Source organism: Hypomesus nipponensis, chromosome 11 (assembly GCF_054491055.1).
Source record: "Hypomesus nipponensis isolate SF chromosome 11, ASM5449105v1, whole genome shotgun sequence".
Lineage (NCBI taxonomy): Eukaryota > Metazoa > Chordata > Actinopteri > Osmeriformes > Osmeridae > Hypomesus > Hypomesus nipponensis.
The window spans coordinates 16754210-16782205 of record NC_140371.1 but is presented as its reverse complement, the minus strand read 5'-3'; the positions used below and the strand labels follow the sequence as shown (position 1 = coordinate 16782205).

Genomic DNA, 27996 nt, shown 5'->3' with positions numbered 1-27996 from the left:
CACCTTCAAATGCTGTATATTGTTTATTAAATATTGCATAATACCAAAATCACAGCAGTAAATAGTGTTGTCTTTATTTTAATATACTCATTGTAACAGCACTGCAAATTGAAGAAAACAAACCAAACCTGTTGCAGGTTGTGCATCTCAGCAAACTAAAGAACACATTCTTATGATTATTAATCATTTATTTGAAGCATTTGTGTCACACTTTAGTCTAGGTACTGGTACAGTAACTGACAGGTCCTTAGTAAATGTTCTTTTCCCATCACAAAGACTAGAACTATGGGGGAAACAATAATAACATTCTTAAATATGACATGGATACACTTCGGTGATAATCAACAAAAGCAAATGACAATGAGGCACAATTTGCATCTGACATAAGGCATTACGATCCTCACAACATGGCAATGTAATGTTACTTCAAATGCGTCACCCTGCGTGTGGTCAATAAATCTTCATTCTGTGCTTTGCCAATATTCTTAATGGAAAATGAACGTTAACAACTGACAGTGTCATTTTTTCCCCATCACTTGCATTGTATTCTTTTTTATTTTACATATTTACAATCCTTATTCTGCCAGGCTGTTTAATGGTTTGCATGGTTCATTCAAACTGAAAGCACAGTTCATTTTTTTTTTTTTTTTACATGTGTACACAATACTCCACATTCATACATTCATACATCCTACGATGTGTCATGGAGCACATTATTATAGTATATCATTATATACTGACTTGTGGGGTGAAAAGAGAATGATTGAGCACACCATTCAAGAGAAGGAGCATACCATTATTATTATTTTTACATTTCTGTCTTGGGTAAATGAGAGACCAAGAGAAGGGCAAATTGATGAAGTACACTAAGTGAAAGGAAGACAGATAACTTAGTCACTCAGCATACTCCTCAAAAACAAATTATGGCAATTAGCCTGGTAAAGCAGACTACTGGGAGAAACACTAATCCCTAGAAAAATAAATGAGCAACTGATAGCATTTCCTCCTAGGTACCACAAAATACCAGATAGTCATAATAATGTACTTGTTACTCAAGACTAGTATTACCAACCACACAAAATTGTTTTAGTGTCATGTTTTGCTTGATAATAGGTTCTTTCTAGGAGATGACAAAAGTCTTAGCTGATTTGACTGACTGAAAATGTGTATATGTTTTAATTACGACTGACAGATAATAAGATGTTAGTGCTGCCATTTTAGACAGTTCATCTCATATTATTGTAGGTGGTGGCTACTTACAGCTTCAAACCCTATCCCAGTCTGGTAATTGGTTATCATCACTGCACTACCATCACTAACCTTGTCAATGGAAAAATAGAGATATATAAGAAATATATAAGTGACTATCATGATCATCTCTATGTGCTTATTTATTAGATTACTGTTATCAAATGTTTAAACTAAAAAAAATTCTTCAATTCAAATTTCAAGTAAATTAAATGTTAGGAAAATACAAACACATCAATACTGATGGTTGGATGGAAAATACTTTATGATTTCTGATACTGTTCAAACTTTCTTCTGCAGGATCCTTCATATGTAAATGCAAGCCAGTAATCGCTGTTGCTGATCAAGATTTGTGTAATTGATCAAGTCTTGTCAATAAGGAACTCTGCTTTATACACCACAGTGAATGATAACACTGGTGAGGAATTTGATGAGAGCAAAGAAAAATGTATTTTCCGTCACACACCTTTGAGGTATGTTTACAGGATATATTCTGACATGTGCTTGCTCTGATGAGGTCTTCAGATCTACGACCTCTGTCTTCGCAGGAAGACCACCTTGATGCTTTGATATTAGAATACAAATCAATCTTACTGGGTGAGTTATCTAGTTCAAGGAATACTTTCAACCCCATTACGCTGTTTTCATACCAGCAGACTGCTCTGACTTAGAATTGAGCGCCCCAAGATTGATTAATACATGTTATAATGATGTGACATTCTTTGCAGTCATTCCTATGATACTGGCAGGAAAAATACTAATACATCTGGACAAATCATAGAGGAATCTGTGTTACTGTTAGCACCACCACCCCCTGGTATCTACAACTTAGTGCAAGAACATTGTTCTTCCCCCTACAGTAAATCAATATGAATTGTCAGTCAAACAAAGAGCTTATAGTGGAAACGTGTCTGCCAATGACATCGGCATCCTTTTGGATTAGCCTACCATAGTTAAAATCGCCAATGATGACCACACCGGAAGTAAGTGCTTTAAAAGTAGCATACCACGCCTGTCTTGTGGTTACCCTGGAGCCAGTCTAGCTTAGACAGCTGTCTACCACCAGCTACCTTACAGAAATCACAGAAGATCAAACAGCTTATGTTACCTACAATTTTCAGGGAGAGACATGACATACAGACTGACAGATTTATTTTTTTGTAAGGTATGATGTTCCTATGCATACACACACAAGCATGAACCAGAGCAAACAAACTCACTTAAATACACAATATGTGTTATTTATCAGGCACATAGTGCAGCAAGACCTGTTCCTGATTTAATTTATAATGTTTACTGTCGGAAAGTGTAGCTAACATTATCTTTTCGTTTTTGACGTTCTATCATGCATGGCCATGCTAGAGTTATACAGTATATTATAGACTTTGAATGGAAAACAGAGGCAATACTAAATGGCATTGGAAGCTTGTTGACTGCACTGAGGTAAGAATGCTCTGCTACGTCACAAAAACCGAGCCAACACTGACTATATTATATTGTAATGTCTCAAATTCTGAGATGTATAGTTGTCAGTGCATTCTGAATTCTCCAGAAAAGAGCAAAACCCTAGCCATTTCACAAAGATACAACCCAGACCTATAACTTCATATCTCAAGGCCATTGGGTGCACATTGAGGTCACCACGTTTTTGAAATCTAAACCAAGGAACATGGTCTTGTGGACACAGTCCAAGAATGTGCCATCACATACAGCCTGATATATGTACGGTATGTCCATTAAAACACTAATGCTTATTGGATTTCCATTGGAAAAACATTAGTCTTCAAATAGGCTTAATGTTTGTTTCAAATCTCACATGTATCACAAGTGTGTGTCTGCATTCATGGTTGATGAGAGAAAGCACTTCTGTCAAGTAGGTCCTGAAAGGTAGCTGATGACAAAGAGCTCAAGTTTCATACTGAATCAACACATTATTTGAGCACTCTTAAGATCCCCTCTGATCCCTTCTGACTTCTCTGCTGTTGACCCCCAAAGTCTAGCATGTGCTTTAGTAACACTTGTATACAGTGAATGACAAAGACACGCCAAGGCTACTATATACACAAAAATATATAGTGAGTGCAGACGTTTTTGGAGTAGTTTTGACTGTATATTTCTACTTTGAGAATATGACAAATTGAGCCAGGTACTTTGTAGAATGTGATAAAGGTATACACCATACTGAGCTTTGGTCAGGGAGTCAACAGCTGTCTCGGTCGCCGCCACATGCACATGAACATACCTCACACCAAACCAATCACTTACCCAGACAAATGTAAATACCTGGCTAAATGACTATTCTAATTAAACAGTCAAGCGCAATAGTAATGGTTTTCCTAACTTGGCAGGCAACCAAGTGTTACAAGTTGACTTCCTTCACGTAATTCCCAGGGAAAGTGCCAAATTTCTTTGTCCGCTTTGAGGTACCTGCAAAACAGAAAAGGCATCACACAAATTACATATTTTTAATGAACAGGTAATAAGTAATCAAACATGTCGATAAGTAATCAAACATGTCACACAAGTAAATAATTGCGGTGGTATTGCACCACTTAAAAAACAACCAGTTACAATGAATACATACTGTATGTTTTTTATACATACTATATAGTAAATGCAATATTGGTAAATGTCTTTCAATCCTCCTTAATGCATCTTAGCAAATACACACAATACACAGTGCTTGCTTCTCCTGTCAGCCAGTAGAAACCCGATCTGGATGGATGACACACTTTAACTATATGACCATATCTATGAGGAATCTGGCCCGAGGCTCAATGCACGTACCAACAAACCAGCCGTCATCACACTTCTCCATGACATTGACAAGATCTCCCTCCTGCAACTCCAGCTCATCCTCATTCTGAGGCACGTAACTGTACAAAGCCTGGAAACTACAGCACAACACAAAGCCTTGTCAGAAGAGCAAAAACAAGGGGTTAGAAAGACAACTGGAAAAACTAGATGAACCAACAAGAGCTAGAACAAAACTAAACAAATTGAGTTGAACAAAAAGTACAAGACAGAAGTTGTTCCAACCCTTAAGTGTTATTTTAGCCTACAGTGTGCACAACTACTTACAGTATAAATGGTCTCAACAGATCAGCAGAAAAATATTCTGGGGACAACCTAGCCCTGCACATAACTTAGATCTGAGGCTTTGAAGCCGTTGATGATATGAGCAGATAGGGTAATGCAGAGTATCCAGAACCTTCTACAGTACTCACATTCCACAGCTGAGACGGCTCGGCTCCGGACTGCTGCTGTGGGACTGGGGTTGCTGGGAAATGATGAGAGATTGTTTACTGGGGTGGGGGGGCAGTCTGTGGACAGAGTCATGGGGGTGGGAGAGGGTGCTGCAGTACCTCACAGAGGTCTCTGCTATATTCATGATCTCATTACAGACCGCCTCCTGATTGAGGTGACCAGAGAGCGCCCCCACCGAATATCCCCCAGCCAGCCCAGAGCAGAGAGACAGATTAAGTTTAAGGAAGAGAGGGGGGGTCAGGGACAGAGTTAGAGGTCAGACAGGAAGTGGGTCCAGTGAGAAGCAAGGCAGAGAAAGGGAGGGATCCGTTAAAAGACCAGGAAAGCCGTGAAACCAGGAGAGATGGTGGTGGAGTCCAGAAGGTAAGCATGGAAGAGCAAGACATCAGAGTGAGTGCATGTAAAATGTACAGTCAACAATAAAATATTAGTTCAGATTTTTAAAGAAATAGTAAAAGTGTACATGCAGCACAAGGGGCAAGATAAAGATGACAGAGGTGCAGATAATATCAAGAAAGTAGTATAGGAGTCCAAATCTGTCACATTTTACATGCAGTATAATGTGTCTACATCATTTTACAATACCATATTCAAGCTGAGATGGGAGTTAAATGAAGTAAGTTGGATGTATTTTTGACAATGATGAGTAAAGGGATATTAAATTGTTTAGTATATGAATAGAGATCAGCTCAGATCTAAACACATCAAATAGGTAACATCATGTATTATCCCTCACAACATGCTGGCCATGTTTAAATCTCCAAATAAACAAATCCTCACTTAAGGTCTCCATAGCCTTACCGCAAATGAGTTAGCGTTGTTATTGTCTTGGATGTCAAACAACATAACAGGGCTTCTGGATGTTCGTCCATGGTAATCGCTCTCATTCTTCACCAGCTGAGGGGAAAGGAACACACGTTAGCCTCACCATCTAAGAAAAACGTATTCCCGGAGGCCACAAAATGTATTTGTTGAAATAACAATTATAGGTCAATCACGCTCTGTTTGAGTTGAGAGAGAGTTGATAAGAAAATGTTTTATATAGTCTTGTCCTGGAACATAGAAAGTTCTTGTAAAATAAGAAACTACACTTATTATTCAACATGCTCTAGAATCTGAACACATCAGTCATGCAGGGTCAAATGGTTATCATTATTAACAGTCTAGATTAAACGTTCTATACCACTGAGTTTGTAGTCTTATCAAATTTGCATGTTAGTAGTGCACGCTTAACAACATGCGAACTTGCAGGCACTCAAAGCCTTGTCAAATAGGGTGAAAATATTTGATTCCGTCCAAGATAAACCAGCTAAGCACCGCATGTTACAAATTCTGTCACGCCTACAGTTAGTAATATCCATTACACAACCATCCATTGCACAAATACTGTAAAACTGACGCAAGCTAAATGATAACATTCTATGGTGGCCCACAGCCCCGCTCCAGAGTGAGCCTGAGATGCAACACTGCACACCATGCAGAAGATACCTCTGCAGGGCTATTTCGCCAGCTGCCCCGGGCTTCGCGGCCACTGGCCCTGTCCCTGTCTGCCCCCTCCCCCTCTGTCAATTCCCTCTCCAGGATGCTCAAGGGGCTGGCCCCAGTCAGCCAGCCCTCCAGGCCTGACCCACCGCAAGGGCTCAGGCTGCGGGAAAGACGAGGGGAGGGAGGGGAGAGCAGGAAGTCCTCTCCCTGAGGTGGGGTGAAGGTGAGGAAGGGAGTGGCTGAGCTGGGGCGGGGAGGGTAGGGTGGGGGCAGGGGGGAAGCTGAGGGAGAGGCCGTGGGGGAGATGCAGTAGGGGCTGCCATAGATGGGGGGCACAGGACTGGCGTTGAGGGAGGGTGGCAAATACTCGCCCCAGCGATAGGACACTGTGGGAAGTGGGGGGAGAGGAGGGGTGGGGGCAGCGGGGCGGCTCGGCCCGCCCACAGTTAGGGAGATCCACTCGGAGGAGATTGCGTGGACTTCGGGGGACACGGAGCGGCGAGGGGAGTGAGGGAGTGGGAGAGGGGAGGTGGCGAGCCGGTTACGGTTCAGCTTTTACACCAAAATGACAGAGAAGAGGAGGGGGATGAGAAGACAGAAAAAGGAAAATAAATATGAAAACAATGAGCGTAAACAATGAGCGTGAAATACATAGTGGACTTGGAAATAAAAATCCTTTTGAAAGGATGTCGCATTCCTGTAGACCTACCTCTACAAGGTGGGTGTATGAGGTGGTGCTTTCCTACCTGGGGTGAAGCGTTGGTGCTGCGTTGAGGTGAGTGGCTCATGGGGGGGTCTGGATACTCCACTCCATTTTTGACACGGGGTCGTTTGTGCACCTCAATGTAAGTCACAGGGAAGATGCCCTGGCGATTGGTGCCAGAGATTTTGCCCTCATACCAGTTCTCATCAACCCGGCGAATCAGAATGATCCTTTCCCCCTGCAGACATACACATGCATCTCATTAACTCACAGATGGACAAGTGATATACAAACAGAAACAGGCATATATTTGTCTTTAAGTGAGACCCTTAAACCTTGTTCCTTCTGCCATACCTTTCTGAAGGACATTTCCACTCCTGTGTCCCCCGTGAAGTTGAAGCGGGCGATAGCTTCCCCGTACTCCAACACCTGCACTGGGGCACTCTTTTTTGGCTGGGCCTTCTCGGTGGGGGGAAGCAGCTGGATGAGCACACAAAACATCAAGTTACTGGTCGTCGTTACTGTTTTCATAGCTGGGTCTCAACATCATGAGCAGCTCTGTACCATAACCCCAAAGTGACTTGTTGACATAATCTGTCTGTGCAGCAATAAATCCAACCAAAAGGGAACCCTTTTGAAAGTCTAGGTCAATGGTAAAGGACTTTATGTACCTCAACGTAACTGCGTGGGAAGATGCCGACTCTGCCGTGATGTTCACCTTCATACCAATTCTGATCCACCTGTTTATAGATGTACACAATGTCTCCCTTTTGAAAAGGCAACTCTCTGACAACAAAAAGATGAAAGAGAGGTGTTAGAATTGTCAACAATTCCCAATTGAAGAGAACAGCAACAAGAAAACATAAGAAGTTAACAATGTTTCACAAATTTAAGAAACAGGCATCGAGATATATGAGACTTGCAAGGGTGCGAAGAGTGAAGCCAACTCCATAATGTGGGACACTGTCACTTTAAGTCACAGCAAAGTTACAGTTTTATTGCTACTATGGGATATGAGGGCTTCTATCTCACTGGAGCTCAAAATATTTCATGCTGCATGTTCCAGAAAACACTTATGGTATCGTTTGAGTCCATTTGTTTTACCTACTTTAGGGTCTCTGCTCTGAAGTCAAATCGAGCCAGGGCAGGAGTTCTCTGTAAACATACAGTAGCAGGGATTGTTAGAACATGACTGGCATGAAGATGTTCTCTGTCTGACTGCCTGCTATGATGTAAAGCATTGAACATTGCTTATCTTCAGGCTAGCTAGTCTCGCATGCCAGACTCCAAGGCTTGAGCAGAAAGTTAACAAGGTTCTCTTATAGCTTGAATTACACTGAATCACTGGGGGTTGTGCCTGCACAATTTATATCCCTGTGAGATGTTGTTGACCCATAAAAGGTGTGGAACTGAAAAAGGAAATATCCCTTGAACTTTGCTCTCTTGCTTTCTCACAGCTTACACTGTGTCATTTCCCATTTTATATTCTCAGTGGACAAAAAACATAGTTAGACATTTTGTGACAATTCCGTAAAACATACATGTACTGTAAATGTGTGAGTTATAATAAATGTCTGAGCTCATCTGCCTAAGAGTTGTGTCCTTTCAGTGTCCCTGTCCACCAAGAATATTCTAGTAATGGAATGATACGCATGTGACTCTTCTCCTTTATTGCATACATGCCAACTGTTGGGTGTAGTTACTAACAGAAGGCTGCAAAGAGAGTTTACAAGGAAAGCTGGAAAAGCGCTTGCTCATGAAAGCAAACCATACATATTTCTATATTTCATTAAACAAACCCAAACTTGTCATTTGTTCTAATGAGAGGGATAGAACTGATTTGCTACCTCTGAACCAGATTTCCTTTTATCTGTGTCAGTGATGTTGAGCAGGTCTCCAAAGCGCTCGTTTGTGATGAACTGGTGATGAGTCAGGACAATGCCTGTGTGCCGCCTCGAAGCCGTGTCCGCCTCTTCCTGTTCCCGCTTTAGCCGACGCTGCTCCTCCAACATTTTCTGTGAGGACAAAACAGTGTTCCGTGATCATCTCCTGTAACAGATTACACTCTCCACGATGTCACTTCCTTTGACTTCATGTGACGCATTACTTCTGTAGTATGTGCTCCAAAAAATTTATTGTACTGTTTTACTGTTGCTGTGTTGTTGTTGACATTGTTTCATGCCAACAATGAAGTGTATTTTTTGGTACCGTAGACAAAATGACTCAGACAGTAAGGTCACCTCTTTGTCGCCATGACGTCTCCTGACCACCTCGTCCTGTTCGCACTGATCACCCTGGATCAGAATCTGGGATGAGTCTGAATCTAACAAAGATAGAAACAAATCCATTATGTTCTGAAGTCTTTTCAGAATATACTTACTATAAATCTCTAATCATATGTGAAGAAACATCCATGACAGCACTGTAACTACAATGCACAAACAGTATAGATATGATGACTCAAGTAAAGCAAATGTATAACAAATGTTTTATAAATGTACATGCTTTGGATGAACAGTGGATTTTGACAAGAGCAAACAACACACGCAGACAACATTGTGGTACTTTCCCATGCACATAGAACAAGCACACTATAAACCAGCCAGTGTTTTTGAGAAAATGATACAACACAAGGTTGATGCATTCTGGAAACAAAACTATGAAACTTGATTCAAGTTTTATGAGAATGATCTGTATGATGGTGGAATTGTGTAAATGCCTATTACGTAACCACATTTACAGTACTATGATGAATCATTTGCCCTCTAAATGAGCTGTAAAACTCTAAGACTACACTAGGCTTCTACAAGACTACTCACTTCCTTATGTTCTCCCTACCCTGCCCATTTCCATAGACATTTCACCATGTCTTTTAGCAAGTGTCGAATGAGACAACCCGTATCATTGCCAAACTTCCAGTTGCTGTAGCTATCATTGTATCACCAAGTGTATAGTAGAATGGACCAGTGACACTGATACCAGCTACCATGGCAGGAAGTCAAAGCAGGAAACTGCCTGGCTAATTTAAACCTATCAGAGTAGCAGACTGAAAGATGACACGAGGGCCTTGATAAAGCACATGTGTTTCTCCCAAAACAAACAAAACTCAAAACCATAAAGACATGGTAACACATCACTTGAGGGGGTATCTGCAATGCTATTACTTATCCCACATAAACATTATACATCATTTCATCTGGGTCTTGAAATAGGATGTTTTACAAATGAGTGTAAAATTCATGTGGGACACATTTGTTCAGTTTATCTCCTCAGTGAAGTGTTGCCAAAAGACACATACTTTACCAAAATAGGTCAGAATCCCATATAGTAATTGAAATGCTTTCAAATGGATTTGTGTGTTCACTGGGCAAGGCCATACTCAAACACAAAATAAATTGGAAAAAAAAGCATCAAACTACACACAAAAAGTGAGAAGGAGGCTGCACTGTCACTTCGTAAAAAAAAACACAAAAAAAACACACAAACTAAGGATGGAGGGTGGCACCATTGTTTTGTGGAGGAAAAGGGACACAATGTGACGAAAAAGTCAGAGAGAGAATGAGTGACCACAGAGATGGACACATGTGCAAGAGGAGAGGGAGAAGGGAGGTGACGCTGGTGAAAGTATGGAGATAGCCACCTCTGCGGCGAGCTGCCCGGAGCTGCAGAAGGTTTCCGTTGGCGTCCAAGCCCTCCCCATTAGTCAGGCTGTCCCTGTCTCCCCTCTCTGACCCCCCATCCCCACTGTTCAGTCTCTCCAGGACCTCCAGGGAAGAGAGGCGCTGGGGGATCAGCGGCCTCAGCTCAACGGACCCACTGCTGTGGCCAGCCATTACCTTGGTGGCCGACAGAGTTCTCTTGGCCTGGTGGGGGTGGAGGGGTCTCCGGACCCTGAATGGTGCCGGGCCAAGGAGGAACAGGTTTCCAGGCAGGCTGCTTTTCTTCTCCTGGGGGGCTTGCTTGTTCTGTTGGGCTGAGGCCTGCTGTCTTTCATGCCTGCGGATGGTGGTGAAGCGTGTGTAAGAGGCCGGGCAGGAGCCTTTGCATTTACTGGGTTTCAAGTGGAGGTGATTGTGGAGGGCATTATGGTGGTGGTTCAGGTTGTGATTGTGGTTGTGTGGAAAGGGAGGTGTAACCATCACTTGAGGGCAGTCTGGTTCATTGGCTGCCAGATGGTTTTCTCCAGGAGACTTTTCAGTAGAACTCTGCTCCGCCTCCGCCTCAGTCTCAGCCCCAGACAGTGACTCAGCTCTTAGTGAGTCACTGTACTCCAGGGAGACCACCTTCTCCACCACCTCACTGCCTGACAGAGATGCCTCCTCCCTGGCTGCCTTGCCCTCTGTGTCCACCAGGGAGCAGACCACTGTCTCTGTCTGCGCAGGCTGCGTTTCCAGCAAGGACTCTGCCGAGACTGCAAAAGCCATGTAGAGGTGGGCTGGGCTAGGGCTGGGACTGTGACTGTGGTCGGAGTGCAGCGTTGGCATGGAGGAGGAGCGTGTGGGTGCGGGGCTGGAGCGCTGGATGATTAACTCAAATTCACTGACCCGTGATGACACGGCATCCCGTGGAATGTTACCAGCCTCGTCACCCTCTGACCTCTCACCCTCATTGACCCCTGTTTTCTCAAAAAGTGAGGCCAGGCTCCGGACACTGCCGTGGGGGCTGGAACCCACCGAGCTAGGCCTCTGGATGCTGTGCATGTTCCTGTACATGGTGGAGAACTCAGCGGTGCTCCTTCTGGTCGCTGGGGAGCCATTCCTAAGGCCAGACGCACACTCAGATGGACAGTTGGTGAGGGAGTCTACATTTTGCCAATCCTCCCCTGCCAATGTTCCAGCGCTTCCTGGCCCACATGTCCCAGTATACAGATCCTCACAACTGTGTGCTTTGGGGTGCCTGACAGGCCCAGTCCTGCAGTCCTGGCTGTCGCCACTGGGGGACAGAAGCTTGGGCTTGAATTTAGAGGGGAGGATTTGTGGTATGCAGGCTTTGGCAGCAGATAGAGGCTTCTTATTCTTACACTGGTAACCTAGGGCATTACTGGCAAGAACTGATCGACTATTTACAGAGGAGCAGGGTGAAATTATATGGCCATTCCCACCTTTATAATCCACTGGCAAGCATGCAGGACAACAGAATAAACAGCATATTAGATTACAATGGTCACAGATTCACACACACACACACACACTTAAACACTGTCAGACACATTTTTAAAGAAAGACTAACTTCCATCAAAAGTTGATGAGAAGAGAAAAAACTTGATGTAGTTTACATCAAGTAACAAATGACTTTGTTATACTAATAGCAATGGCTCTACAGCGTAGTGAGGTAAAATGTGTTAAAATGGAGCAGTGAAACTTTTAATGCCTTACAAAAATATTTCATACTGTAGTAACCGATACGTTTAACACAACTTACATAAAATCAACACTTCAAGATGATCAACTTAATTGATCAATCTCCAAATCTATTTGGATCGTATGCTTTTTCAGTCTCTATGACCTGATCATCGATCTACTGATGACTGTAACAACATAAAGATGTGGAACACAAAGGGCCAGGAACTGAATGCCATGAGATGCCATGTCAGGATGATGTGATGTTGTCAGGGCTGTAAGTAAGCATATGAGACTAAATATTGCCTAAATCAGACAAATGTCACACAAGGTGCAGTAGCACAACCGACAAAAGGGCATCGTCTTTGTCCCTGAATGTTGTGGAAGGCAGTTGCATTTTTGGCATCTGGCTGAGCCAAAAGTATGGCTTAGTGGCTCTATGGCTACATGGCTCAGTATATCTAATGCCAAATATCCTCATTCCAGGTCCAACAGAAATACTGAACTAAAGAAGTTTGATGTTTGTTGAACATAAAGAGGGAAATGAAATCCCTCAATAAGTATTAGGTAAATAAAAATACAACGCCTGCCATTATCAGCACACATGATAAGCGTTTACTCCAGTTTTTGGTTGCTTGCTTTCCTGTGTTTTGTGTCCGCACTTCATCTGGCAGTGCAAGACCTGGGGTAATGTCTCTGGTGAGCCATAATGACTGAGTGTGCTAGTCAGTTGACTTCAATCAAGATACAGCGGAATTGCCTTTACAGCTGTTTCCTTTAGTTTACTGAATGGGGCCTTGAGGCAGGACCCGACCGTCCAAAATACCAACCGAAATAGTAAACAAGCGATTCACGTTTTGTAGGACTTCACAATCTATTTTGAGGAAAATTATACTTCTCAATTAATGTGGGTGCAACACGGAAAATAAACATTAGAAACTGACTGTCACAAAGGTGAGCTCCCTGACTTTCTGACGTTGGTTTAAGCATTGCTCAACAATCGGAATGTTAAGTATTGGGGGCAGCATCGTGTCTGTGCCCGATCCGTCCCTTCCTTTCTCCTCCCCTCTCCCTCCTTTCCTTTCCTCCCCCAGCATTTCTCTCCTGGTCATGTGCGCACGCATTCCATCCTCTGACCTCACTCTGACAGCTGACTTCCTCCTGCCTGCCCACCCTCTGTGTCCCTCTTGTTGATCTCACCCCTGTCTGGCCCAGCCCGTTAAGCAGAGCCCTGTTTATCTCCCCCTTTCCTCCCCATCCGTCCCCCTGCTGCACCTCTGCTCTCTGGCTGTGGAACACTCTGGAGCCCTGCCCGAAGCCTGCCTAGCTACTGCCTGCTTCAGGAATGGAAGACAGGATCAGAACTTGAAGTTAGCCTGATTTAGCTGAAACACTGCAAGGAACCTTCTCTCTCTCCCCATATTGTTTAAATCTCAGTGATTTCCCAAGCAAATGACTGGATAAAGTTTGGTGGAACGTCGATGACATCAATTATTAAAAAAAACTGCTGAGAAAATGAATGTTGCAAGGTGATTGGCCACTGCTATGATAACCTGGAGCAAACATCAAAGCAACAACAACAAAAAACAGGAGAAAAAAAAAAGAGGAAAGAAACGCGTAGATTCCAACAGAAAGTTAAAAGGAAACACATGTATCCCTGACACGTTTACAGTCCAACATCACTGGAAGTCATTGGTTCTGTCTCAGTGGAAGGCCTAAGCATGGCCCAGTGATGAGCCTGCTCCCTCTATCTCTGCAGGCAGCCTGTGGAGCACCACTGGATTCCTACCTTTAGAAGAGGACGAGCTGGCGTGGCGCTTGTTGAGGGCCCGCAGACCTTGCAGAGGAATGTCGCCGCCCTCCAGGACGCTCTTGTAAACATGGCGGTCGCATTCTGGAGCCCCAGGCTCGCTCCCCGACAGTTCCCCGTCCTTCTCCACCTCGCTATGTCCGGCCTTGCAGGCGGAGCTGTGTATGGATGAGAGGGACATGGAGGAAGGAGCAATTAAACACAGAAAGCAGCTTTAATATGAAAGCCTGATTAAGATAGGCCTGCACATTTGCACTGCCAAAAGTAGTCTAAAACATTCCAAGGGTAAATATTTTGTGTAATGGTAATTACAACACAGCTTAATTCAGTTAAAATTGTTATACAATCAGTATTTAAGGAACAATACATGTATTGAGGCTTGGCAATACGTATGGCTGACTAAAACATGTTTGCTTTAACTTATTGTACACATTCTGGGATTTTTTTGCATTTATGAAAACTAAATGTAGGGTGAAAAAGATGCTTTTATAAAGGCATGTGTGGAATTTGGACCTTGACTTACAACATAACGGCACTCACTGCTACCTTTATCTTAGCATTCCACAGGGGCCAATGGGAGAGATTTCTAAAAATATTGTCTGAGTGTTCCCACATGCTGTCATGTGCAGCCTCTGCCATGCACCTGCACTGTTCTCAGGTTCACTCAACATGAGATACCACTTCAGTGCGCCACGTTCTGCTTCCCTGTTTGTGCAGCCTTGCACGCCTGTGCTCATTAAACTGACAGTCATTTCTAGTATCACTGTAAATCATACATAGAAATAAAACAGGTAAAACACAAAAAAAACAACCCCTCCAGGAGGATAAAAATAAGGTAGACTTGAAAAGGAAATCAATTGGGATGATGAGATCTAAATATTTGGCTAGATTGTTACAGTTTTGCTTAGCTAACTTGGCCATAAGCCACATTTGAACCGTCCTCCCTCCCCTTCCCTGGCTGCCTTCTCACAGCCATCTAAAAAAGGTATTTGGACCACTGACTCAATACTAAAGACTGCCAATAAAGTCATGTACTTTATGGGTACATTGAAGTATTCAAATAAATCCCCTCTGAGGAATCTGCATGGGGCTACATAACGCAATATCTCAGATGGTTCCTGAGGAAGATAGTACTGAGATCATGTGATGTCAGACAGCCTGGGGGGGGAGACACTGGGTCCAGTGCTACAGTACTGGACTGGGGATCCATAGCAGTTGCATAATAACCTCAGTTATTGACTGGAGATGTTCTTACCAATATTATTTAAAGGCCGGGAGAGGAATGTTAATGTTATTTATCACTTTAAATACATTTTAATAATTAACAAGCCTACATGCAATAGAACACAGGTCTATACTGATGTGCTGTGTGTAAGGACCTCTGCTTCTGCTGGACTCTACACACGATGTCTGTTGTTGACCTGCGTTGAACTCCAAAATAAAAAATAATCTCCCATTCTTTGCTTTTCTTATACTCTTAGCCGCACAATGGATGTGGTATTGAAAATGTAAACATAGAAGATAAGGTTGAAAGGGGCAAATGAGGCACATGAGACATCTTTAGAAAGAAGAAAGTAATTTCAAGAAGTCCTCCAATTTCAAAGAAACCCCAGAGAAAATTAACACGCCCTAAACACATGTTCCTTTGAAGAGAGAGAAAGTCTATGCAATTTCATGCTTTTTTTTAGGACTAGTCAATGAGCTTTCACAATGTCTATCTGAAAGTGATCACATCACATACTGCACCTTCCAAAAACCTGCCGTACATAATAGATAATGATAATATTACTGTTTACCCTCTGACTACTGACATTAACAGGCCAACGGAAAGTTCCATACAAAAGTGGAGGGAGAAGTTTAGTTACTGGACCACAAGAAAGTCACTATGGCTTGGTCCAGAATTCCTCACATTTTATTACGGAAACAAAAATAGAACACATAAATCTCTGCTGACAAAAACAAAGAGATCAAAGCCGTCAGACGTGCTGTTTCCTCACTGACCAAACATCCTCAGTCGTATAAAACCATTGTTCTAGTAGAAGAAGCAGCTTCTCGCTCATCCATTCAGGGGGAGATAACGGTTTTGAAGTTACGTATAGCAGCATGGGTGGGAGCGGCTGGAGTTCCCTCTTCCTCCCCACTAATGACAACCAGGTTTTGGTCTGGCCCGTTTGCCTATGCTCTGAATTAATTGAAACACAGTCTCCCCACTATGTGTCTCCTCTACTACCACCATCCCTCAAAAAAAGATTGAACCCAGACAGAGGACAGACTGTACTGGCAGCTCCTACTCTAATTATGAGGAAGCTCTCAAGAAGCAGGGGTCCCCCCTGTAGGGGGAGATCTCCACAGGGTATAGGCATACCGAACCCCCTCTGATTGTCCCTCCTCAATACATGCCTGAAATAAAGAGCAACAAACAGATAGGAATCGAGCAGCACACGTATAGGTAAGAGAAGCGTGGACTTACTACTGCTGTAGGTCGGAAGGGGTTTCCAGGGGGCTGAAAGAGGGGGCACTCTGCAACAAACCAAACAAAGAAGTCATTGATAGATCCACAGGAAGGTCTCCTCCAACTAGAATGGAAGCAGGAGCATTAGCTATGGTGAGATTCTTTGTCCTCTCTCTCTCTCTCTGTTTCTCTTCCTCTCTCTCTCTCTGCTGTCTCTGTACTGCCTCGAAAGCCCAGGATTCTTAGCTCTGAAGCTTTACATAGAAGAGTAAGCGTGTGTTTTGGCCCGCGTGCAAGTTGGAGAAAACAAGCGGCAGTGAGGAGGGGTTGTGGGGATGGGCGTGCATCGGTCAGGGGCACCCATGCGGGGAGGGGGCTGTCACTAGCTCAGCCAATCAGCTGCTGTCTCTAACAGAGGCCATCTCTTTTGTCTGGTATTGAGTCACTCTCATTACCAGTGGACCAGACCAGGGGACAATTAACCAGCTGGTGGTGCTAGCAGGCCAAATTACACACAAACACACACATACACACACACACACACACACACACACAGACACAAACAAACAAACACACACACACACATAAAAACACACAGAATGTAATAATGCAATACAATATGCAATACAATATGATATAATGAACAATGAATTCAAAGACATCAAAATGAGCACACATGAAGAAAAATACGTAGAAAAATAGGCACAATTGTCAAGCAAAGTTAAAGTAAGATAAGATCGACAAGCAAAAGAAGAAGAATTGAGTAAGTATGTGTGGAGAACTGTGAGAGCCGACATGCACGTGGGTGTCTTGAGATCAAAAGCAGTTTGTTATTTGTGGGGCAGTTACTAACCCCAAAACATAGAGAGCCATTCGCTGGGGGAGCACCAACAAGCATTTTGAATGGTTTAGAGCTTGCTAATTTTAGCCCACTGTTTCTCTTGCTTTTTGCAATGTGGACGTCACAGAGGGTAAAAATAACAGACGTGACATGCGAGCTATGAATAAAAGCACAAGTGTTGTTTGCAAATAAGATTGCGCAACCCCAGCGCCATCCTGACCCGTCTAGTAGCGCCACATCTACTTTGGCGCAGCACCCCCTGCCCGCACGATCCAGAAAACAGTTGACCAGACCAGTAGCATTCTGCACAGCTCATTTCCCCTGACATGCCTCTCCTCCTGGTTGCCAGAGGAGGATCATTAATAACCTTTCAGAACAAATGCCTATCTTTATAAGACCAGAATTCAGGCTGGCAGGTCTATAGACTAATCTATTTATAAAGCCAAATGTTCCATGCCACTTCACCCTTCGAGAACATGCCACTGCCACCGAATAATCTGTGTCTGCCCTCGCCTCCTTTCTTGTGTGCCCTCTCTGTGATCTCCCCTGTCACTGTCAACAGGGGTTGAAAGGCTGTCCCTTGATAGTGGTGGGTAATTGAGCTAGCACACACAGCGCTGATGGAAAATAAACAGGAAACAGGAGTGAAAGGATTATCTGAAGTCAAGGAATGGAATCTTAATCTGATTATTTACAAGAGATACTGTAGAAGCCTGAGTCATGTCACTGTTTGAGATACATGTATGGGTACGTGGAAGGTGAAATAACATTTCTCACAGCAATTTGTATTAGCCATGGAGACAGTACCTCAAAACTGTCGGCCCTTTTTAAATGTTAGCCCCACAATCCCCTTCAAGAACAGAGCAACACAATACTGTGGAAAGCCCAAATCCATAAGATACATAACACCCAGGAGCGAATATCATATCAGATATAAAAACAGCAGTATCAGATGCTGTTATGAGCCAGACAGAACGAGGAATGGACTCCTTTCCCTCGATGTGTCAGTGGAACACTGTGTTACTAATGTTTGCACATTTTCAAATGCCTGTTTCCAAACAGGTGTCCTAGATGACTGAAAGAAATTTACTACTTTGCTGAGGTATTAATAGGTCTCCATCGCAGGTTGGAGTGCTTTTCAACTTCAGAAATAGGAATCAGGACTCTGATCATGGTAACTTGAATCCGTTCCTTCCAAAAGTGAACCCTCTTATTTGTTTAGGGATGTTCTTACGAAGATAACTGCTTGCCAGCATGACTATACTGTTATAGCTGTCCCTCATCCCCCTCAGCACTAAATGCTTAGAGATAAAGGTTAAGTATATAACAGAGGTTAAATCGGAAAATACAATGGGCTGGGTCGGCTTATGGGTTGCTTCCGGTGGAACGTTAAGGTCGTACATGGAGCCTCACACCGGGTGGTATGTGACTCATTGAAAAGATTCTGTAGCTGCTTGCAGCTGCCCTCTCCTCAGCATATGCCAGACAGACAGCGTCACTCGGTCGGACACAGGAGACCAATATGATGGTCCTGACCATAGTTATGTATGGAATTCTGACTCTGGTCAGCCTTCTATGAACTATGACCACAGGACTATGATGACCTATGTATTGAATCCACTGCTAGACCACTGTGAGCTTATTACCTTTTCTTGTGTCAACGGTCAATCTGACTTTTCAAGGATGTCACTGTGTGGTAATGAATTGGGAATGTGCCTTTCACAAGATGCGTGATTTGTTTTTATTCTTTAAGAAAAAGTGATTTGTGAGTTCAGGTGAGCACTGGTCTCTTGTTCATCAAGGATAAGAAATGGCCGTGCTGTCACTTTGGGCCAAGTATACAAACTGGCTGCCAAAAGAGCCTTATAGAGTCAGTTCTTCATTTAAACTCATGAACACTTATCTTCCAGTTACCTCTAGTCACTAGGACCGAAAAGAGATATGTCAGTCAAAGACTGTTGAGCCAGTCTGTCTAGGCCAGCCTTAAGGGTCAAATATTACACATACCGGGTGTAGCTTTAGCATTGACTGACGTTTCACAGGGAGCCAGTCATCAAACTGAGCTCATCTGGCAAATATCCAAATGCCCCAATATCTACCAAGGGAGAGAGCTGGTTCCATCACTACTACCAGGCTCCTCATATAACTAGGAGTTGGAGTCAGACATGTCTTTCAACAAATCACCCCCCCTTGACTCAAAGAGAAGGCTGGGAACTGGAGATTCCTCCCATGTGTTTAGCTGACGCTACAACATGATCTCACAGCCGAGTCGTGCCGTCTCATATGATCCAGGGTTTTCCAGGCAGACTTGTCGGAGGTTGGCCCTGACTGTCATAGGGCAAGGAGACGGAACATCTGTTGGTGGGAAAACCAGTCTTCCAGTCCCATATAGTCTGGTGCCAAGACAGGCTCCGGGCAAGTATTTGTCAAGCTCCTATTAGTCAAACATCTACTGATTCATCGGTGACAGCATGTCCTCACTCAGAACACTATTTAATACACCAGAGACAGCATGTCTTTCCACAACTACCTGGGACTGTCATGTAGTGCTTGTGCAGGCCTGATGCAGTCTGACTGAGGTGTTACATTAGTCTGAGTCACCTTGGCCAGTCCTCTGGCTTGTGCTACTGTATGTGTCCTCATTTGCAGGTTGCCCATCAATGAATAACACCACATTTTGCAAGGGTGCTGACTTAATGATATGGTAGAACAGGCAAGGTGCCATGGATGGTACAGCCGCCAGGATCCTGTTGTAAACTATGGCCTAATGCCTGGTGGCCCGACAACAGCTGGGATACATTAATTATTCTTTACCATATAGAAAAGGCAGCTGGATTGTGTGGGTTTATAATTAGACTCCTAGCATAGACAGCATGTACACATTTAAATAATCTTTGTCACTCTGAATAAGAGCCATTGCTACTGTAGGTAGTCACACAATGGTCTACAGACTAAACCAAGCTTATCTAAAGTTATTTTCCAAACTTACAGAGATTTGCAGGCGGCCAAGGTAGCCAAGATAAAGGATATGAAAGAAACCAAAACATCTTATCTTCTTCAGGGGCTCTTTGTAAGTGTAAAATACAGGGAGACTACAGTATGGTGTATGACTGAAAAAGCTTCAATTCAATTATTTTCCTTTTCACAAGGTTTGAAAACAATGCAAAGCCACAATTATAAAATATATACAGTACAAAACATGGAATGACATGGCCACACACAGTTATGTCATACGGTGGTCGCAGAAATAGAGGAAATCCTATAGTAAAACTTGTAAAGTGCAAAACAAGATGTTGTTGTTGATCAATCAGTTCAAGTTTGAAAGAGTGACGTGGGGTAGAGTTTGGAGTAGTCCTTTGAGACAGACACTGTTTAAGTATTTAAACATAAATGTTATCACATGCATGATTTAATTACACTGTCACTTTAAAAGATTGTGACGACTTACCACTTTCTCAAAATCCATCTCTGAAAAGAATCTATACCAAGGCTCATTCTCTATATCTACATCTTCTGGATTTAAATCCTGAGTCTATAGGGGCATGGCAATAAGGAAAAGAGGAGAAATAACAGAGAAGACAGTTCAGACAGCACAGCATTTACACAGAAAGACAATGAAGCTATGGCACATTAATGATGGAATCCACAAGACGTACTGAACAAGTTCTTAACACGAGAACAGACTTTTATACGGGTACAGTCTCATTCTTTGTTTAGTTTTTTACCATAACATTAGTCAATTATATATATTTTTTGTACGTTTTTGTGAATTCTTATCCAAACACTCAGTAACTTAAATATATGCCCAAAGATCAACTACAATACAGATACAACGGATGAGGTGGAAAAAAAGGACCAATCGGAGAGCTACAACTGCCAAGACACCATATGATTGGTCTTGTAGGTGGAGAGTCAACCATGTACAGAGACTGACAATTGTCTACTAGGTAGCAGTCCAGGTGACAACAATACCTTGTTGTCATCGTCTCCCGTATGTGGTGTAATAGAATTGGCCAGAGCTGCTAACAACATCTGTTGGTGCAGTTGAATTGAGTTGCAACTAAAGTGATTACATTATTATGTAATCAAATAACTACACAGTGTTCCCACCCTGTACCTCTCTGGTCCTCTTGTCTATATTTGGGAAAGCTGTGGCTTGTATGAACTGAAGTAAATGCAAATGCAGCGAATCCTTTCCTTTCAGCACACAGTTTGTTCCGTCGTTTTCCTTTGAATATTCCCAAGAGCCAGGCGGCACGTCAAGGGATAATGACCTATTTGGTGAGGCTAATCACAACTGGGGCTCCTCAAGGACATCGGATGATGTCACATGACTTATTCACCACATTTTTACGAGTACATTGCATAATTCCTCATGAAAACGCTGTGTGTGTACTGTCCTTGCCCAAGCAGAATCCATCAAATAAGCTTAAGTTGAACACTAGCAAGACAATGGCTATTCTTGTAAGTGATACCTCCACACCACCAACAGAAGCTAGGGTCATCTGTCATTGTAACAGGAGCCTCTTTAGGAATGTTGCACACATGGCGATTCAGTCTGCACATACGTCGCCTACAGAGCTGTCCTAGTTAGTAAAGCAGCCACCTAAGCTCTTATAGGGGTGGAACAGCTTACACAACATGCGTAGAACTGAACAGGCAAACATAAGCGTGGCAGTGAGCTGGCTACCATACCGTTTTCTCCAGTTTCAGCACCGATGATTTTCCTGGCTCGTACTCAAAGATGCTCTTGGGCTCGGCACGGTACTTCCTGGTGTCTACCTTCTTATCCGGGGGCTCCCACTCATTCCTACAAAGGGGGAGGGGGAGAGAGACAATCTTTATCACGCAGTCTCCATGGCAACCGGCTATGGCTAGTTTTCGGCAGAAGTCCTTATCCACAGCAGTCTTTTATAACCCCCTCTTTGCCTCTTTTTCCCACTCCATCTCTTTCCTTCAGGGCTATATCACACAAAATCCAATTTACAGTCATGTGTTGAGTCACTAATCAAATCACGTAAACAAGATGACAAAAACCAGAGCTCTGCATTTCCTGAGAGTAAACTGAATGTATGTTCAGTGCCATCCGTTGCATCCACTGACTTCAAAAGGAAGTCTGGTACAAATGCTTTCCTATGATTAACTGTTAGCTGTCAACCATAATGTCTCAGTGGTGCATAGCATATTTGTCATGAAATGCTACCTCCACAAAACAAGGGTCATGGTCAAAGCAAAATGTGTGAACAGTCAAAAGACGAAAGGCATGGATACCTGGTCAAGCTGTTCAGAAGATTGAACAAGCACTAATGATGTGACGAGGCAGCCAGGAACGCAATCTAAAACTCCAGCGGGCAACAGTTTATCCTCTATCACCTGTCCTCCTTCATCACGCCATCACTCATTCTTACACGCCTTCCAGAGAGGATCTTCTTTGTCAGCACCACCATAAGGAGGGTGACTACCCTCATCTAATATGACCAGGGGACCTGACTGGGTGACTAGGTAACCCTGGCTTTCAGTCAAAGTCACTCACAGACAACTGGGAGACAGATGCGTGAAGGCCATGGTATATAACACAACTGTACGAAGCGAATAAGAAAACGACCAACCTTTTGGCAGGTTTGAGTGAAGAGGACCGCGTTGGCACTGGCATTGACTGACTTCTGGACTCTTGTACTTCAGCAGCACTTTTTGAACGTGGCACCCCTTTTACTGAAAATAGACAAAGGAGGGATCTGGTCGATAAAATGTCTATTAATTCAAACAAGACCATGTTTATTTTTGGGCTACTGAACACTTTATTGATTGTGTCGAGACAGTCAAAACTCACCATCTTCCAGATAACCAAAGGGAGAGGGACTGTCATCTGAAAACAACAATTTTAACACTTTAACATTTGCTTTCATGAATCAAGAATCTGATTCCATAGTGAGATATTCAACATATCCACCAGAGGTTGCTGTGTAGTAATGCTACACAGATGATTAAGTAGTCTACCTAAGCTTGCCAAGATTTTATGAGCACAGCTAAGAGTATCAAGTTTACATACAGTACCAGTCAAAACTGGTACTGTATGTTATGTCATTTGTGTGGCATATGTGCTACATATAATTGCATGCATGATTAATTACAACTACATATTACTAGAACCAAATTATAAGCGTTTGAGTTGCATGCATTGCATGAAAAGCCATGCAAAAGGTAGGCTTTAGGTACAGTATTATACTATAAGCCAATTGTACGATTTATGAGTCTATATAGTCATACATGACATGGCCGCTTTGAGAAAAAACACCTTTTCAACACGTATGTGTCCCCTGCATGCCTTAGCTTCCATTAGTTTAGTACTGATAGTTATCCTAAATGTTAGCAGAGTGCTTTTCAGAGGCCATGGAGTGCTTCAAAGCACTTAGGAAAAAGCCTCATCTACAGTATCTAAAAAGAGAGGCTATCGATCAGCCTTCATGATATGAATAAGTAATGTCCAGCAAGGTAATCTGGGAATTGTCTTCTTAGGGTAAACATTCTGGCTGAACAACTTGATTGACAAAGGGACTTATTGACAGAGAGATGGGTGAACAGAAACATTAGGTTGTGACAATGTAAAAGCATGAGTGAGCTCCCAGTAAAGTTCCAAGTTCACTTGGTAACATATATGGCATTATAGATCATTTAATAAACACAAACATGCAAATATCTACTGTACAGACATCCCTAATACACATAACTGTTAAACATCGGGTTACAAGCACACTTTAATATGCAGAGACATTCATGTGCATTCATGAACTTCCTGTGAGTTTTGGGTATGTCTGGTAGCTCATGGTACTGGTCTACCATCTAGTGGCTAAAATGACTCACTGGGTTTAAGACCCATTTATGATCTTTCTTCAAACAAGATGAAAGCTGTCTCTTAGTCATACCACTTTGGTAGTCAAGTCTAGAAAGTTTGATCATCCCACTACTTCCGTTCTACTACACAAAAAAATGAATTTTTGTAACATATTTTTATTATATACATGACTTTTCACATAAATGATTTAACTTCAACTTTAGAAGTCGGAAATTATTTATATGAAAATGTATCACATTTCATATTTTTGAAATGCATGGTAATGGTTAGCAACTAAAAGAGCTTGGACAGGTGGTGCTATATTTGAGATGAGTGAGGATATTACAGATTAGTAAAGCCAATGGGAGACATGGAGCTGTTACTGCCATTGGATACCTGTGGTTTTCATCTGCCTGTCATAGGATTCTGGGAAAATGTAGGTGGGGCGATATGGGTTTTCCTCAACAGGCTCTGAGTGTGATTACGAAGAGACAAAACACACAAGTGACAAAAATGGACGCACAAAAACAAGCGTACAAACAAAAACACACACACACAGACAATCACACAAACAAACAAACACACTTACAGGACCCATCATATCAGAACCTCAGAACAGCAGAAAGACTTCCCTTACCTGGAATTCGGTGAATCTGTTTAAACATATTCTTGTACCAGTCCTTTGACTTCTCCGTGTTCTGAAACATAAAGATTCAAATATCATTCTCAGAAAAAAGTTATAAACTCCAGCATGAACAAAAAGCCAATCAAACTAGAGCAGTTGTCTTAGTTGCTGTCTTACCCGTACAGGCACAATGGGTTGGGTGAGTGGGCACAGGGCAGGAGAGTGCTGGGACATCCTCATCCTCTTGCCGTCCATATCTGGGACTGGGACCTGAGAGGCTCTATGGGGGTCTCTCTCTGTCCCGCCTACTGGCCTTGGATCCGGGGATTTGTCCCTCTCTGGTGTTGGGTCTAAGTAAAGGCAGAGAAGAACATCAAAGCAAATAGAAGCTTCAAAACAGAAAACTGAGTTGAATGCCAGTATGATGCTCTGCTCATCCTCATAAATTGCCAAAGAAGTGTAATGCTATGAAAAATATAATTTAAGTGGTGGGCATTGGCATTCAGTATTGGTCATATGAGATTTAAAAAAGGATTGAAAGGCACATTTCAATGAAATAATACAAACAACACATGAGACTGGTACTGTATGGGCTGTCCAAGCAAAAAATGAAATATTCCATTAGCACAGTGCATAATCCACACACTGGGCAACATGACTCATTCACTTGATGCTGTTTGCAGGTATTGCCAGGAGCAAATATATTGAACGTGCTGAGTCAACTATTCAGGCAGTAGGGGGTGGGAGGAGCAGATGGCTCAAACTAAACAGGAAAAACAAATATTGTCTGTCATGAACATGTTCTCTGTTGGCTAGATGCAGACATGAACAGATGATCCACATGCGGTATGACATCCGAAGAACACGAAGGAGATGGTATTACGAGAGTTTTAGCACATACCTTCTAAATGAAAAATATGCTTTTGTTGCTCTGGGAAAGATAGACGTGAACAAGGCAAAGACAGTGAAATTAAGCTAAAGCCAAGTCTCAGTATACAGTACCTTGTACTGGTTTCTCCTTTGAAATGCTTATAACAATCAAAGTTTACATATTATAAAGCAATGTTGCCTTTAAACAGAGCTAGCTAGCCCTTACCTCTGTGGTGTTGAAGCAAAACTATGGTTGGGTTGACTGTTGTGGTGGAGGGGTAGATAGAGGGGGCCTTTGCTGGTGATATAATATGATTCTGAAGGTCAGAGGAGGAGGGACACTGAAGCTCCTCTGTGCTCACGGGTGAACTTGCCTGATGACAAAGCAAACGTCAACAACATGTTGATGTACATTTTCCGTCTCACTGCTTTTACATCAATCCACATATTATACAACCAAACTGTTTTCCTCCATGACTCTCACAAAATGCCAAATGTTTAAACGTAAACAAACCTGGGATAATGTGTTGTTTACTGTAGGTAGATCAGCTGTGATGTTGTTTACGCCTCCATCTGCCAATCCTGCTTGAGCACTGTCTCCATTGATTTGGCTGGCCCAGCCACCTGAAACGATTTGGCAGTACTTTTAGTTTAGCCAAAAACAGCACTGTAGTGTCAGTCTCATTCTGAGAAAGCTACTCAATATTTAGTAGTATCTAAAATACTGTATCTTTTGTCACTTGGCAATACACTTGTGACAACAAATAAAACTGTTAATTAATCCCGGATGAAACGAATCTCCGGCTGTTCCCGCTGGAACCAAACACTTATCATGGTGGTTTTCCATCTACAGAGATGCTAATATCCCCATGGAGGAAAAAAAGATTCTCCCACAATCTGTGAACTTTGTCATCACAACAAGGCGCCTATTCAGTGCCCTGTAAAGGCCATTTGTTCCACTGGCCTTTATATTCAGGCTCAACAACAATTAAACCATCACCCCCAAAGCCTTGGCCTGCCTCCAGGCCAGTTCTAACATGCTGAATACAACAAACAAGTCCACAGTCAAGGCCCTGGTTCCAAAGTGCAGTGTGGGCAGGACACAACAAAAAGCTGCTCTGACAGACACATTAAAATATGAGAAGGGAGTGTAAACGATTAGGACATAAAAACACCCAAATATAAATGCACTTCTGAACAGAAAACATAACTCACATATCCAAACATTCAGAAGTTAAATATGAACATACATTTAACCTCTTAGAAGCACTTTTTTTTCGATTGTGTAAAATGCAATTAATTCACCTCATTCTCACATTCCCAGCGTCTATGCAGACTTGGCCTCTCTCACCTCCTCATGGTATCTTATATCACTGTAGAGAGTGATACCTCTACATTATCCAGAGAATGCTAGCCAACCGCTGAAGTAGCTGAGACTTACTTGGAGCTGTGTCAACGTTGGATTCTTCGCTGATGGAATCCTCATCATCTATGTGGATCAGAGTGGCTCGTAAAGTCACTACTCCCTTGCCTTTGCACACCCTCGAGGGATCCAACTCTAGGAAAAGGATAGACAGGTTAAATCATGCAAGCTTCATACAGTCTCTGAAGCTCCTCATCCCACAAAGTCAAGCAGCAATCATACTGGATCTCAAACATGGCTATTTTCAGTAAGATTTTCAGTTATCGCCATGGGACAAGATTTTATTGCTTCAGGCCTAGTGGGAATATGTCATACTTCATGCCCTCAATGACTGTAATAGAACTTCAACATCAAATCCAGGCCACCAAGTGATTGTCTCCCACATCATCAGGTTAAACATCACCAGAATGCCATTAGCTTTAAATGAGCACTCATTATTAGTGTGAAGTATTAGTGCACTAGTTAGTATCCAAATAGTCCTCCTAACCCTCTACAGAATGTTGGAGGTGTCATTCAGTTCAGCCGATAAATAATGAATGAGCAGGAGAAATGGGGCAGTGAAGGAGTTAATCAGCTCCTCACCTGAGGCAGGAATCAGGTCAGGAGAGCCTTTCATGCTTCTCAGAGGGGTGATCCTGACTGCTGCGACAGAACGAGGACCGGAGGGCACAAAAGGAGCTGACACACGCACAAACACACACACACACACACAAATACACATGTACACACACATGCGTATAAGTCGTGAGAGGGGACAATAAAGTGTAATAGTATTTTTTACATATTGATCATTTTGTATTAATTACTATGATTCTGAACACATTAGCCATGTATAGTATAGTATAGTCCTCATGGGATGGAGATAAAGGCACCATTTAGGGGAAACAACGCAGACCATGTGATGTCAAAGAGGATAACGGAGTCAAGAAAGATAGATTATAGGAAGGAAGGAAGGAGGGAAGGAAGGAACGCTACTGACAGAAAGAACATCTCTGTTGTAACAGTAAGCTTTATGAATTGGAAGACAGTGAAGCACTGTCTGTCGTGCACAATGATTCAATAGCGATACTTTATTCACTTACTTTATTTATTTAAGTTACT

At 42.7% G+C, this 27996-nt stretch overlaps 1 protein-coding gene across 5 annotated transcripts; it reads right to left on the bottom strand.

Moving 5' to 3' along the window:
- Positions 1-4: 4 nt before the first annotated feature.
- On the bottom strand, positions 5-27573 carry sorbs1 (sorbin and SH3 domain containing 1). 5 transcript variants are annotated; one of them, XM_084709320.1, is made up of 25 exons: positions 27478-27573; positions 26914-27030; positions 25987-26096; positions 25699-25846; positions 24780-24952; positions 24615-24675; positions 24374-24448; positions 22976-23011; positions 22755-22857; positions 21841-21955; positions 20594-20677; positions 16323-16372; positions 13832-14010; positions 10344-11816; positions 8944-9020; positions 8551-8718; positions 7812-7858; positions 7375-7489; positions 7058-7183; positions 6747-6941; positions 6004-6552; positions 5317-5412; positions 4476-4660; positions 4036-4142; positions 5-3675 (listed from the first exon to the last, which is right to left on the bottom strand). In XM_084709320.1, exons 1-25 carry the CDS (start codon positions 27509-27511, stop codon positions 3608-3610), a joined length of 4491 nt encoding a protein of 1496 aa, XP_084565446.1. In that variant the 5' UTR covers positions 27512-27573; the 3' UTR covers positions 5-3607. The 5 variants fall into 5 exon arrangements, with proteins under 5 accessions (XP_084565446.1, XP_084565447.1, XP_084565445.1 ...); XM_084709321.1 differs by lacking the exon at positions 10344-11816 and having other exon boundaries at positions 4476-4528; positions 8944-9026; positions 27478-27554; XM_084709319.1 differs by lacking the exon at positions 10344-11816 and having other exon boundaries at positions 8944-9026; positions 27478-27553.
- Positions 27574-27996: the final 423 nt, after the last annotated feature.